Source organism: Temnothorax americanus, unplaced genomic scaffold (assembly GCF_048541705.1).
Source record: "Temnothorax americanus isolate GAGA-0224 unplaced genomic scaffold, ASM4854170v1 Scaffold10, whole genome shotgun sequence".
Classification (NCBI taxonomy): Eukaryota; Metazoa; Arthropoda; class Insecta; order Hymenoptera; family Formicidae; genus Temnothorax; species Temnothorax americanus.
The window spans coordinates 3,018,319-3,032,809 of record NW_027509231.1 but is presented as its reverse complement, the minus strand read 5'-3'; the positions used below and the strand labels follow the sequence as shown (position 1 = coordinate 3,032,809).

The window sequence follows — 14,491 nt, the reverse complement described above, 5'->3', positions numbered from 1 at the left end:
AATTAATTAGTAAGAGATTAAAAGAGGTCTTAATTTACTAGTTATTAAGTATATTTAAAAAACACAATTTTAATTAATTAATAAATAATCAAGTAGTTTTGACGTAAGTTTCGGCAGACGCATAAATCCCAACGACTAATACACTCACCAAGTTCCTTGATGGTAATAGGTTGATAGTTCTCAGGCTGATGGGAAGACTGGATCAACCTAGCCTGGCTGCCAGTACTCCCCGCCGAGATGGTCGACGTGGTGCTCAGCGTCAGATGATTAGGTGTGCGACCGAGATTCTTCTTCTCGCCTAAAAAAGCCTGCGAGTCTTCCTCACCTTCCGACTTTGTACCCGAATCCATCTCAACCTTCATCTCGCCTGAAGCGCAACAGGGTAATAGCGCGTTGAGCAATTCGCCAATAATGACGTCCATTGTAATCGAGTCATTGCACTGTTTCGCGCTTTTATTATCTCTTCAACATTTTTTTAAATTAATTTGAATAAATAAAAAATTTCTTTAATTTATTAATATAAATCTTTAAAGAGAGACCAGTTTACATATCAGAACCACTACGTATAACAATTTTGCCTAAAATTAAGACCTCTTTTATGTGAGCGAGAATTTCGTCTTACCGGAAGTGTCGCTTATGGTCTTGCTTCTGGAGCGGAACGTTTGCTGCTGGGGGACCGGCGCATCCTCCTGATCCTTATCCTCCGAGCTCTCGTGCTCCACCGGCTGTTTCGACTGGCTGTATTTGCGCTTGTGCGAACTGGACAGCAGCTGCTGCTTCATCGCCTTCTTCGAGAGCGTGCCCGTCACGCCGTTTCCGTTCTGCGTCTGGCCGACCTGTTGCTTGCTGAATTTTTCCACATGGCCGGTCGACATTCGCGGCGTCATCGACATCGGCGCCTGGCTCATGTTCTTCGTCGAAGGTATGCTCATGTTTCTCACCGACTCACGAATGATTTGCCGGATCGTCTTCAGGAACGCGTTACGGAATTCCGTCGTACTGAAATTTGAGGCAACGTGAGATAAAAAGATCGCCTTACTCGTTTAATCATTTGTACAAATTGTACATAAAAAATGATATTAAAAAATAAACGAACAGTCTCGACTCAAAATATACAAACATATTATGAAGCTATGCATAAACGTTGTCGGCAAATACTTACTTAAAAAAAAAAAAGAAAAGATGTATATATAAATTTTTTTATGAAAAACAATATAGCGGAATACATTGGTTTGCAAAATGATAGAAACTTAATTAAGACCTGGTACAATCGGTTAAACGAAATATTTAATTTAGTTGCAATTTATTTTTAATATTTTTGGTTAATTTTCCTGTTTGATTAATAACGATAGTTTAATAATTATTAACTACGTTAGTCGCGTAATTGTATGCAGTCAAGTGCAATCTCGGCGATTAATTGCCACAGACACAGGTCAAACTGCGTTACAATTAACTATGTTATATTTTACTAATAAAAATAAATCGAGATAATCAGTTTTTTTTAGAGAATTTATTTTGGTTCGTTTTTATTTATATTTATTTTAATTTAGATAAGCCCGTTCAGTGTAATTAATCAATTAAGGTAGGAAGTTTATGAAAATACCTGTTGGAGAGTACGTATACTTTCTCCGACCTCCTTTGTAATTGACTTCTTAGATGAATCAATTCCCACAAGAAGTGGGACTCCATATCCTTGGCGGAGCTGGCCCTGACCTGGACTTCCGTCACCGGGATCAGCACCTGGTAACGGATAATTTCTACCTCGCTTGAGTTAGCCTTCGTAGAAACTCCCTGGAAAAACATAGACACGACGGCCTCTTGAGTATCAGAAGTGTTGCAAAGATCGATATAGAGAAATGGGTCATCTAGACACTGACCATGAGCTTCTTTTTCTGTCTCAATCTTTCCTTGCACAGGAACACGACAGCCGATTTAAATACGAAGCACATCGCGTGGAGCTCGAGACCCTTCTTTATCTTGCCGAGAAAGTCGGAAATATTGAGCCACTCGACGCCGCCGTAGTACAAAAGATCGCCTGGACTTAAGTCGATCGGCTGTCAAAAAATTAATGCGTTAATCAACGATTCAAAAACTATTCTGTGTGTATGTGTGGAACTTTGTTTATTTAAATGAAAAATTATGTAAAATTATATTAAAATTATAAGAAGAATAAAATAAATTCTAAGTTTAAAATATAGCAGTAACTATTAGGGCAGTAAAAAGAACCCAGAAAAATTTCTTTAAAAGAATTATAATATAAAAGTTTAAGAGCTTTACATAAAACGTCATTCGTTAAATATGCAAAGTGACTGAAAATTACGTGTGTATGTCTTACTAATGTTAAATAAATTATTACTAAGTGTTTCTCGTGTTTTCTTTCTCTAATGATAAAATTGGAGATCGACTCACCTGTTTGCAGGATTTTTGGTGTTGCCTGAACAGGTGATCGAAAATAGCACCGTATTCTTCGTGGATTCTCTGCATCTCGTTTATATGCTCTGCCACCTTCTCCATGCCTTTGAGCGCCTCTGCAAAGTATACGTTTGTGATTAAATCCCTAATGGCGTCTTAAACTGTTCGTTACGGCCGCACAGCGTCGCGGTAATTACCGATTAAGTGTTGGTGTTCTTCGCTTCGTTCATCGGTGAGATTCCTAAGCTGCTGCAACAGCAGCGGATACTTGAGTATTCTTTGTATAGGTTTTATCAAGTACGATTCTAAGGTCGACGAGTGTTGCTGCCGAGGATTTCTCGCTTGCAGGAACTCTTGTAAAGCTTGATTTCCCTCGTCTGAAATTGTCGATTATCTCTGATAATTATCGGGAGATTGCTTCGTTCCGTCGTAATTATATAAAAATGCGATTTTGTAAGAAAGGAAAAAAGGACTCGTCCTGCTCGCGCGTCATTGAAATTAAGATTCTGGAACATTTCTACGTAAAGATGTTACATTGAAATTTCAAACTGACAGATTCTTTAATTAGCGTATTAAATTTTCAAGGGACATAAAGTAAAATTTCGCGAAATAATAGATGCGCGCTATAAAAAGTGATCGAACAATCTTTTTGAATTCTTAATGACGCAGTTTCTGGCGGCCGCAAAAATGTCCCTCACTCGCGGAAGATTGGCACAAATAATAAATTGGAGAACTTTCCGGGAACAATACATTTATAAAGAGTAACTGAGGTTGAACAGTTATTCTCGGCGAGTGAATTATTGATCGCGAAGGATCAGACGTGTTGACGTGAACGAGGAAGCGAAGGTCGTCACTCGCGAAAAAGAAACGATTTCAAGAAGAAACTTACTTGGATGTAAAACTTTCTGAGCCTTCGAGTGACTCGCGCAAAACGAGCTGTATAGCTTGAAGTGATTTACGTAATATAAGAAGGCACTTCCAATGGAAAACAGGACTCCCTGTAACAGCCATGAGAAGCGATCTAAGTTTCAACTTGAAAGCTAAATCAGCTTGATCAAACATAATTGTATAAATATTTAAATTGTAAATTGTTTTAAAAATGTGATTTTATAAAATCACTATTTTCTCTTTTATCGGCTTACAGTTGGCTATTGATAAAATAATCGAGCTGTGAGTTACGTAATTAGACTCCCATAATTAAATTCGGATCAACGATGCGCACCTTAAATTGACTCGGATGGTCAAAGCTATTGAAATCGACCTCCATCTCGATGGCGTGATCGAGATTCTGCAGGAACTGTCGTTGAAACGTGACGATTTCCTGGATATTACCAAACAGTGCGTTGATCTCCGCGTTCGACAGGAAGGTCTCGCGTTTAAGGGGTTCCAAGTAGTTCTCCAGCAAATTATTTAAATTCTGCAAACGCAAAAAGGAAGAAATCCATTAGGTCGCCATTAGGTAGCAGTCGCCATTAATCTGCTATTTGTTAATATAAAAAAAAATATATTAATATATATAGATTATCCATCATAAAATCTATAATAATTATAATATTTAATTGTAATTACCTTTACGTAAGTTCGTTCAGTCTCAATCAGTTCTAAAATCACTTTCTTCAGCTTCTCAGCGTCGCTAAGCTGCCGGCTCGGTGTGAGAGCCTGCGAGTGGGAACTGACGACGCTTCCGGTGGGACTCGACTTTCTGGTCTCACCTGGAGAACGGCAGATCCCTGTCACTTGTTCGGCAGTTTTCAAGAGGTTCTCGATTTCGAAGGAATTTGTGCGCGAGGACTGCTTGTTATCCATGTGACCGGCCGACGAACATTCCTGCATAATGTTCTCCTTGCCTGCATCAGCAAAGTGAAATTCGCGTTACGATGGTTAGGATGTGCTATAACGCACAAAAGTTCATATACTAATCATATTAATTATGATAATTTTGTCTACATAATTTTTATGTGTGTGATTTCGTTGTATTAAAACGTGTGATTACTATTTGTGATGATAATTTGCTATTGAAAAAAAACAATGTATAATTTGAAATAAGACTTGCTACAAAAATAATCAACAGGCAACCTAAAGTTACTTTTGCTGTTTCATGTTATATTTCATCGGTGTATAAATCGCGTCTCGACTAACAACAAAAAAATTAATCACATGTCTTGATGAATCCTATTTGAAGAGCAACGTGTGTTTTCTTTCTCGTAATCTACTTTTGTGACCTACGTGGGCTACGTGCCTCATTAATTTAATGAGCCTATCTTCAGAAGTGGTATAATCTTGAGTAATAGAATGCAGTTCTTAATGCAACAATTTTTTGAAAGATATAGGACGAAAGGACTTACTCCATCCGGGTGCCGGTACGATCAGACCGGAAATCATTTCTTCGCTGATTACTGGCGGGTCGGTGGGCGGCGGCGGACAGACCAGGCTGTCGATTATGTCATCCGTGACTCGCATAATGCCCGTGAGATCCGGTGGCTCTGTTCTGGAGGATCGCATCATCATGCAGAGACCCACCTCCTCCTGCAGAACGCTCTCCAAGTACATCATATCCAAGTCGCTCACGATGGCGCCGTTGATTACCATAATCTCGTCGCCTTTAATGATTCCTGAAAGCAGAGTCGCCCACGTACAAATGTATCTTCTTTAACGAGGATTTGTGCCGGAAAAGAATAATTGCAAGAAGAAAATTTTCGTCGACAATAAAGTATTTGTCGTTGACCGACAACGGTAGATTGCGAGGATCAGCGGAATTGTAATTGTGCAATCTCAATCTTCATCGTTGACGTAAAGAATCTTTATTTTATAGTTAATCGTCCAAATATTTTTCTCACTAATACTCGTAAACTTAAAATTGATAACGCGATAGAGTAAAAACTAACACGTTTCGCGATTACCATTTTATAACGTTTAAGTAACTTTCAGATTTCGACTGAGATTGTTCGCGTATGCGATGCGTCTACGATCAACCGTTCGGCTCGGTATCTTTCGCAACTATAATAAGTCGCTCCCTTCGGTCGTGCTTAACGAGCTGCCCGATAAATTTAGACACGATTTGCGGAAAGGCGGCGCTAAATGTCATTCTGATTTGTTCGCGCCTGCGGCCCTAAGATCGTCCCACCCCCGGTGTGTGCACATATATGTATATACATATATATTTTATTTATTATATACATATTTCTTTTTTTACACGCATTATATGCGCTTCATTTAACCGTAAGCACGAGACTCTGTTCGCAACGAGCAAGCGACGAGGCGCGGAAAATCGATGATTTTTCAATGGCGTCCTTGCACGTCCTGGCGTCGATGCCAGGTCTAAAAAAATTAATACGGTCGAACCTTAACGCAAGTCGTCTTCTAACATAAGATCCGCAAGAAGATAAATCGAGACTGGAGAAGAGGGGTGGGATATCCGCCTTACAACGCGACACCATTTTTATTCCCTTGGTGTCACTTGACATATTAACTTTAATACAAACTTATCTGGATTAATTTCAAAATTTGTTCATCTCTTTGCTCTACTAATATGTATTAATAAACTATAGAAACTTATCTCAATTAATTTGGTACATTACCTTGAAATTTTACCGCATAAGATTAATCAATTGTACAAAGAATCAACAGCGTTATAATAGCAGACAATAAGAAAAAATTATCGTTAAATAATGAGAAATAAAAAAGACCTTGTAACGATCGAAACTTCTAATCGTTGCGTTCGAGGGACGTTTATTTTAGTTAGATGTTGTCCTAGATAAGGGGTGCTTACCGTTTTGCATGGCGACGCTCTTGTCTTCCACTCTACTAACGTAGCAGCAGAGCTCGTCCTGCCTATCAGAGTTTTCTATGAGCTCCGCCTCGACGGAGAAGCCCCACATTTGTTCTAAAGTGTTTCTTTGCAATTCCACTTGATATAAAATCTTGGCACAGACTTCCACGATTTCGTGCGTATGCAACTGCGCGCAGCAAAAAAGTGACGTTATTTTATATAAAAAATTGTTATTAAAAGTCACAACAATTTTAATCTAATCATTTTATAAAACAATCGATTAAAAAAAATAGAGAACGGTAATCTTTTTCAAAGTAAACATTATTTTCTATGTTGACTTATCTAATTATCTAATTATTTAATAATTAATTTTACCATGTACCATAGTCTAAAGTAATTCCTAGCTTTTTTAAATTATTTGTTAAAATGCATTCTTAAAAATTTTATTCTGCTCGATTAAATCCAAAATAATACTGTGATACTTTTAATTACTTCCATTCGCAAGTAACATAAAACAGTATAATATTTTATTCTATATCTTCGATATAATCTCTCTCTCGATTTTCTCTCTACCCACAAATTCTGCACATTTATATTCGCCATTCCGATCCGCCAAACTTACATAGGTTTCTATCAAATCAGTCCTATGTGGCACAAAGTAATTATGGTCCTCCATATCCCGGCGCTTTTTGACGCGCACAAAGTGCTCCATCGGATTGAGATTCTTTCTGGTGCACGCGCTCGCCAGGAACTCCTCTACGGTCATCGCGTCACGCAGGAACACCGAGACCAGCTGGAACAACGAACGGAAAACGCCGGGTCGCGCTCGCCTTATCCTTATCACACTCTAAGCGTAACGGAATAGAATTGCGATCAACTCACCCGATGTCCTGACGATCGTACCTGATTTTCCGGCACGGACACCTTCACGCTCTTCTCCTCGTCCCTGGACGAGATCTGCAGCGAGCGTCTGCTGGAGCCGCTGTTCGATCTCGACAACAGCGGCGGTCGTCTCTTCGTTGCTCCGCGACCCGCCAATAAATTATTTAGCAGGGACGGGCTACGCGCGCAGATAAACGCGTGGAAGGACGACACCGTGAACACGCCCAGCTTGTTTAGCGTTTGCTTCGTGGCGCGAGACACGTGCGTCAGTAGACTCTGAGGAAGAAAAAGGAACACGGAGTTTATTTAGTATCTTTAATTATCTGGATCAAGCCACTCGCTAAAAATCCTTTGAGTTATTTTTAAGATATCTTAAAAAAAAATTTTTTTTTTAATTTATAAATTTAAAAGACTTCTCAGATAATATAGAATACACGGAATGATCTAAAACTGCTGATTGTTACTCGGAGAAATATGCCTTTTTGAAAGAAAAGCCGTAAAAAAATGAGCTGTCCTTTCGCGAAATGTTGCGCAATCCAGTACAACTTTTAATTATTGATTATGAATCGCATTAAAATCGCTTGGCTGCAACGATCGCGAGAACGTTAATTTAACGGATATTGCCCGGCTACCTGGTTCTCCCTCCCTCCCTCCCGCCCTCTCTCCCTCTTTCTCTCTCTTTCCTTGACGATCGATATCACTCATAACGAATGACACAAATTACATAAGCGCGACGTAGATGGACCTCTAACGAATCCTGATTGCGTGTACGCTGCGGACGAGAGAGATGATTTTTTTTTCCAGGCAATTACAGCGACCCATGGGGCATGGGGCAGAAAAATTGCAGCGCGTAATATTGTTTACCGGCGAGAAGTCGAGAGAGAACCGGCTTTTCCACGAAAGCAACGAAAGCTCACGGCCAAATAACAGCGTTCCATTCGACTGCAATTGGAATTGAGCGTAATACGTCAGTTCCGCATCGTCGCATTCGACGACGATCAACGAGAACGCGCGTATGTATGTGGCAAAATAGAATCAGCTCGACAACATATATAGCCTTCCGAATTCCTTCTCGAGATAAAAATATTTGCACAAAAAACTTTGTGTAATCTAGTGTATATTCTCACGAAATACAAATATTCCAAGTATTTTCATTATAAACACCAATATAGCTGCGACAGTTTTTTTTTTTTCAATTTCAAAATCAAAACAGTTATGCGCAAGAAAATGTTATTGCGTTACAGGAATATTATTGAATAATCGTAGCATGTATATTAAAGATGAAAGATATTAGAGATGATTTTTCTTCGGCTAAGCGATTTTATCTATGGCAGTATGGCGCAATTACGGACAATGCGGTATATTTTGGCCGGTCTACAAAGCGTTAATATTCTATATTACACTTGGTGCTGACGTTTCAATGAAGGTGGTGCTTACCTTCGGATTGGGCAATTCGCCACTCTGCAAACTGGCCATGTAGCACCGCAGGCGGAATTGCTCACAGTGGAGCCGTTCCAGATTCTCCTCCCACTGTACTATTTGATTGTTGATCTGCTGCTTGGTATCGACGTCGGAAACCACTGATTGCTGAAGATCCGCCATGTGCTTCATCTTGTGGTCCTACAAACAGCCAATACGATTAGCATCCTCCTTTTCTATTCTCTTTCCCTTTACTAAAAAAATCAAGTTTAATAATAAAAATAGCGTGATATTAAGAATATTCAATCTTGTAGTAATTTTCGTCAAGTTTGATGAACTGATAAGGAGCAATTGCAAGAATTTTTTTGTCTACATCCGATTCTTCTTTTCCATGCATAAGCTTCTTTTCATTTATATCCATCTAGACTTTCGACGACAAACTCAGTCCGACGACATCGATCAACTCGTATTCTATTCACGTACCGACTCGATCGCCTTTTCCAGACGGAAAATCTCTTCCTGCAGCAGATGCAGCGTGCCGGTCTTACCGCGATGACGCGCGAACGCTGCGGCGCACGCCGAATGAATACTGTTCACCCAGTTCTCCAGCTCCACTTGACACGGCGCCTAAACACAAAGCGAAACACACCATGTTTCTACTCGAGTTGGAATTTGATCTCCCCCTTGACGAACTTCGCCAAGCTGATCGATCGCTCGTCGCTCGCTATGTCGCTCACGTTTCCGAGTGATTTAAAGTCGTGGCAAGCTCTTAAGTAGCGACAGCGGACTATTAAAAGTTCGCCGTGTTGCGTGACCGAGGAACGAGATCGAGAGGCGGAATTAATTAAATACACCTAGTTAGCGCGATTCGCGCGGTTAATGCACTCTCGAGAGCTACCGAAGTGCGGAGATCAAACTGAAGCGGTACAATTGTTCCCCTCCGACTTTCCAATACTTTACCGTGTACTCCACGACATTTCTTACTTCAAGTTTAATCGGCGTACTATATTTGCGATAATATTCAACGCTTATTAAGAAGTTCGTACATAAAAATGGCAAAACTATGTGCGAGCTACGCGAGTTATGCTGATTATAAAACTCCTGTTTTTATTTTTCACGTTCCGATTTATTTAAGTCTCCATCTATTAAAAGTTTAAAAGATATAAAGAGCGCTTCATTACGGAGAAATCTTTTCCGTGGTGTGCACTCGCAAGTCGAATATTTTTTTTATTTCCTGTTTCTATATTTTTTTAAATAAACGAATTACGATAAAGTCGCCGTAAATTTTTTTTACCTGGAATAGATAGGCGTCCCCGAACGCGGTGCTCAGGCAAAATATGTAATCCTTCTTCGGGTGTTCGGGAATCGGCTGCATGATCGCACCGTCGACGATGATCAGGTGTTTAGGTGCCGCCTCCATGGCCCTGCTCTCCTGTGAATCGCAGGGGTAGAAGAGGAGCGTGGTGCCCTTCAAGCAGACCCAATAACCCCTCCAGCCTCGCTTCTTGGCCAGCTCGATCTGATGCTTCTTGCGCAGCAACCATTTCTTCACGCTGAGAAATCTAGAAATTGCGAAGCGTTGCCGTTTATCTCATTATCTCTTGCATTTAAATTTGTAATTGCATTAAAAAATAATTTTATATTACGTTTATCGTTATTTCTATAATTTCCGCTCGTGTTTTCGAATCATTGAATTTAATTTCGAGATTATCGGATTTTTAATCGAATAAATATCATAAATAAATATAATAATGATAAATATTTATTATGTGAAAACTTTCTCCGTTCGTTTGTTAAATTGATGCGGATTATCATATAAATATAAATATATATTTCAGAAACTGAATAAAGCGCACGCTCTAGATTTCTAGATTACTCTTCGTTGTGGCCTTCATATATATGCTAATGTTATATTAGATATCTTTATATATAGGTTCTCAAGAATCTCAAGGCTCATTATTTTTAAAGACTGAACAAAAGAATATAAAGAGTAATACGAGAGAAAGACGTACCCTGCCTTCCGAACTGCACCGGTGCAATTGAATGAAGCTGCAGCCGTGCCGGTCTGCTTTCGATAGGGCGAATTTATAGCACTCTCGCCGTCGTCATCGTCGCTGACGGCGGTGGTGAGTGACATCCTATCATCGTCCGACATCTGGAAAATACGTTAGGCTTTATCTTTAGCCGCGATGAACGCGCTCATCGCCGTGAAAATCGAGACAAATACGGACGACTCCGCGTCAAATTGGACAGCAGGCAATCGATTATGTCTCATTCTACTCGAATTCTTTTTGTACTTGCGCTTTATAGGAAGACATAAATTTATATAACGCTTTAATGTGTGTGTGTTAATGTCATAAGAGTTTTTCGTGAAATCGCCCGTATATGCGTGAAAAGGAAAAATGTGGTCATGTATAAAAGAGAGAGAAAATGTGCATAGAGAAAATGTATTGTGCGATCGTGAAATAGGGTGATAAAGGATTATGTTATATGCAAAGATCTAGATTACTGACAATGATAGGATGCTTTATGTGTACATAATTTATCGAGAGTTCCTCGTCTATCTAAAAGTGCACATTTAGGAATTTTCAATATGGATTGTGTTAAATATATCTACTACTATTTACAATGTGCATATTTATTTACCAACAACCTATTTACTGATTCATTGAAAATGTATTTATAGATTATATAATGCGTCGTATAATCTAATTTACTGATATTATTTGATTTTACTTTCATTACATATAACCATTAAATCTTTTTATTAAATACGGGCAATGGATTATCAATTATTAATTAGTATCATTATAATTAAATCAGGCGATTACTATGGACAAATAAAAGGACATTAAATTAAAAAAAGGAGCAAACGCATTACGAACAATTAATTGGCAGTGGAGATGTGCAAAGAAATCTCATAGCTTTAATCAGCGCATGCTACTCGAACGTGGCAACTAGTATCGATAGACTCGTTTGCAAGTCCCTTGCGCAAGAAGATCGTGTCAGTTTCAGGAGCTAACGCGGGCGTATGTACATACATGCCAAAATTTCTACTTTACTCGCGTTACGTATAGCAAAAAGACAGCCGCGTCGCAAATGCAAAGTGCAATGCTTCGTCTAATAATTCCACTGCTTTCGCTGTCCATCCCCTCGTTATTTTCGCTCATTTGTCGCGTTTAAGACTCTTCATCGATTCTCAAATGTGACGTTTTTCGAGTAATGTGTGATTATTTTTTTTTGTCCAGGCTGGTACATATTATTGCGAAACGATGGTGAGATGAAAATGAGATGCGATATTCGAGTACGAGAATGAGTGCGAGTAGTCAGGGGGTCGACGAACGAAAGTCCAACGGAAACGGCGTATTCGGAGGCGCGGACTTGTCCCTTCTACCCTCGCTTCTCTGGCCGAGGCGCATGCCAATAATACGAGCGATAATCCTGGTGCGACCGTTGCAACACACCGGGGAAAAATAAATATTTATATATATATATATATTCGGGGACATGTACAATATATCGAGAGAAAACATTCCTTCCAGAAGAGATATAAAGAGATTCGCGCGATTCGTGATCCTCTACCTTTTTCGTAATATTCATCATGCCGCGGAGCCTCTCGCGTATCCCCCTGAGGCTCTCGTCGGCCCAGAAACTTACGACTCTTCTGAGAAAGTCGGCGTTGCACGCATCCGCCGTCATGTGCGGATGGTAGTGGCAGTAGCAGCCCTCCTTTAACAGCCTCATGTTGTTCTCCGCGCTGCCGTTGATCCTCAACATAATCTCGCGACGCGCCACGCTCAGCCCGTCGATGTAGCGTTCCGCCCAGGCGTTCAGCGCCCCGTTCACCAGTCGCAGTAATTTGTGATAGTACCCCTCGCCCGAGCCGTACGTCACCTTCTCCTGCACGTTCCGGCAGTTGAACCAGTACAGCTTGCGCGTCTCGTTAATGCATATCACGCTGATCGTGTGCCTGCGGCACCAGCAGAAGTATTTCCAGCAACGTCGCTGATGCTGCGTCTTCAGGTCCGTGTAACAATCGTCGCTCGGGTCCAGCAAGTCCAGGGTGCTATTCGTACACTTGATCGACCATCTCGGCTCTACCATCATTCGTCGTTCGCTGTCGGCGGTGAATCAACAAGGAAGAGACGCGGAACCCGCGGCTGATGGTGGTGCCTTTAGGAGAAGGATAACCTCGGGACGGTATCCTCTGCAAGTTCCTGATCGTGGCGCGTGACGGTCTCGTCGCCGGCGGCCACGGCGTCTCGCTCCTCCTCCGGCGGTGTCATCTTATTGTCTCGCGGACGGCAGAAGAAAATATCCACGTGGCTCGATGAGATATTCTCGTACGATCGATTGTCGCGGTGTGTAAGCTCGATGGTGTGTCGCCTCGAGAAAAAACGCTTCGTACTCCCACGATCTTAATGAACGTCTCGAAGTTTAAGTCGACGTTCTTGCTAAAGTCCCAACCGCAATTGAATATTGTATATTGCCAGCTGCTCTCCGCCGGAATTATCGCTCGCGGAATCCAATATTCAAGCGTCAGCGGCTTGCCGATCGCAAATATCCACGCCGAATAAAATATAAACAACACATTCCGGAAGCTGGGAACGACAGCGGGGAAACAGCTGTCGTTAATCAGGTTCAGCTTCGAGCTCGCCGAGTTTTACGACAAATTTATGCTCCGGGGAAATTGGAAATCCCCCTCGAATTTATCAATAGAGTCCTCTATTTTAAGGCAAACGTCTTTTGCACTGTTAAAATCAATCACGGCTTAGAGAGAGATCTCTTAACGTTAAACCTTTACGGACTACGGTCTAATCTATAGCTATCTCGAGAATCCAAAGTGTGGGCGACGACGCACGAAGAAGCACGAGCGCGGCGAAGAGATATCCGCCGCGGGTGTTCGCAGGTACTTATACGCAGAGGAATTCTACCATAAGAATCTCCTCGAGATTTCCTCGAGAGATTTCCTAAGTAAGAGAAGCGCACCAGCAGGAAGTATCGTCGTCAACGATGGGCTGGACGATCGTAAACGACGCCACTCCGACTCCCGCCTTTGCGACGGGGGGGTTGATAATATATATAGAATATTTTCTATCTTTCTCTCTCAATTCTCTCGCTTATATAATAGAAACGAACTATCCATAGAAAAATACTCTCTCGCTTAAGTATACATATAGATATACTCTCTGAATGTTGATCCTCGCTCCTCTCCAGCTGATTTCTCTCCTTTCCCACATATCGCTATATAGGTGCCCTCTCAAAGCCATCAATTTTCTTCTCTCTCGCGGAAAAATGCGCTGCAAATCATCGTACACTCCCTAAACCCCGCGCCTTATCAAATACTCCAACTTCATCCCAAATATATTATTTCAATCTTTAACCGATCCCCTTCTCGAATATATTCTCTATAGCACCTTATCTGATTTCTGTCCCCTTCTTAGATATAATCTTTCACGAGCTCTATCATCAATAAAGCCTCCTCCCCCCCTCGCGTAGCCCTTATATCAGTAAGTCGTTCGCCGATCGACCTGTCTTTGATTCTCCGGAAGTCATTCCGCGGCGAAAATCAGCCTCGGGATGATCATTGGGCACGAGGGGCAGAAGAGGATCCAGGTACCCAGTTGCCATTGTCGACGCGCGCCGGCACGTGCGCCCGAATTCCGTACGCGCGAGTGTCCCTGAAGAGGAGCGCGATCAGCGTGTCGCCGCGCGCCCTAACTTCCGGTCCGCATCCGTGACGCAAAGATCCCAACGACGTCCTGCGGGAATCCCCTTTCGCAATTATCGCGCGATTTCCGGGAACCAGCGATCGCTTCGAGAGACTTCTGAAGAACTCTTCTAATGATCCTTCTCGTTGAATTCACCGGAGGTCTCGTCGAGTATAACGACTGCACTTCCGACTCGCGTATCAACGTGGAGAATCCCCCGAGGACTTCGTTATCGCGCTTCCAGACGCGCCATCGTGGAACGTTTTACAATCCCGCATCTCCGCCGACGGTCGCACAG

At 41.5% G+C, this 14,491-nt stretch overlaps 1 protein-coding gene across 12 annotated transcripts in view; it reads right to left on the bottom strand.

The window, feature by feature from the left end:
• The window catches only part of Sif (guanine nucleotide exchange factor still life), a 45,629-nt gene that overhangs the window by 8,505 nt on the left and 22,633 nt on the right, over nucleotides 1-14,491 (bottom strand). For 8 of the 12 annotated variants that reach the window (XM_077409304.1, XM_077409313.1, XM_077409295.1 and 5 more), the window contains 17 exons: nucleotides 10,495-10,637; nucleotides 9,777-10,044; nucleotides 8,966-9,109; nucleotides 8,501-8,683; nucleotides 7,064-7,339; nucleotides 6,804-6,974; nucleotides 6,182-6,368; nucleotides 4,758-5,024; nucleotides 3,982-4,259; nucleotides 3,635-3,829; nucleotides 3,302-3,410; nucleotides 2,610-2,789; nucleotides 2,410-2,528; nucleotides 1,878-2,054; nucleotides 1,604-1,791; nucleotides 623-999; nucleotides 149-367 (listed from right to left, as the gene is read on the bottom strand). In XM_077409304.1, coding sequence (XP_077265430.1) covers nucleotides 149-367; nucleotides 623-999; nucleotides 1,604-1,791; nucleotides 1,878-2,054; nucleotides 2,410-2,528; nucleotides 2,610-2,789; nucleotides 3,302-3,410; nucleotides 3,635-3,829; nucleotides 3,982-4,259; nucleotides 4,758-5,024; nucleotides 6,182-6,368; nucleotides 6,804-6,974; nucleotides 7,064-7,339; nucleotides 8,501-8,683; nucleotides 8,966-9,109; nucleotides 9,777-10,044; nucleotides 10,495-10,637 — 3,481 coding nt within the window. The remainder of the gene's footprint in view (nucleotides 1-148; nucleotides 368-622; nucleotides 1,000-1,603; nucleotides 1,792-1,877; nucleotides 2,055-2,409; nucleotides 2,529-2,609; nucleotides 2,790-3,301; nucleotides 3,411-3,634; nucleotides 3,830-3,981; nucleotides 4,260-4,757; nucleotides 5,025-6,181; nucleotides 6,369-6,803; nucleotides 6,975-7,063; nucleotides 7,340-8,500; nucleotides 8,684-8,965; nucleotides 9,110-9,776; nucleotides 10,045-10,494; nucleotides 10,638-14,491) is intronic. The other 4 variants (XM_077409322.1, XM_077409360.1, XM_077409385.1 and 1 more) reach the window with 2 other exon arrangements.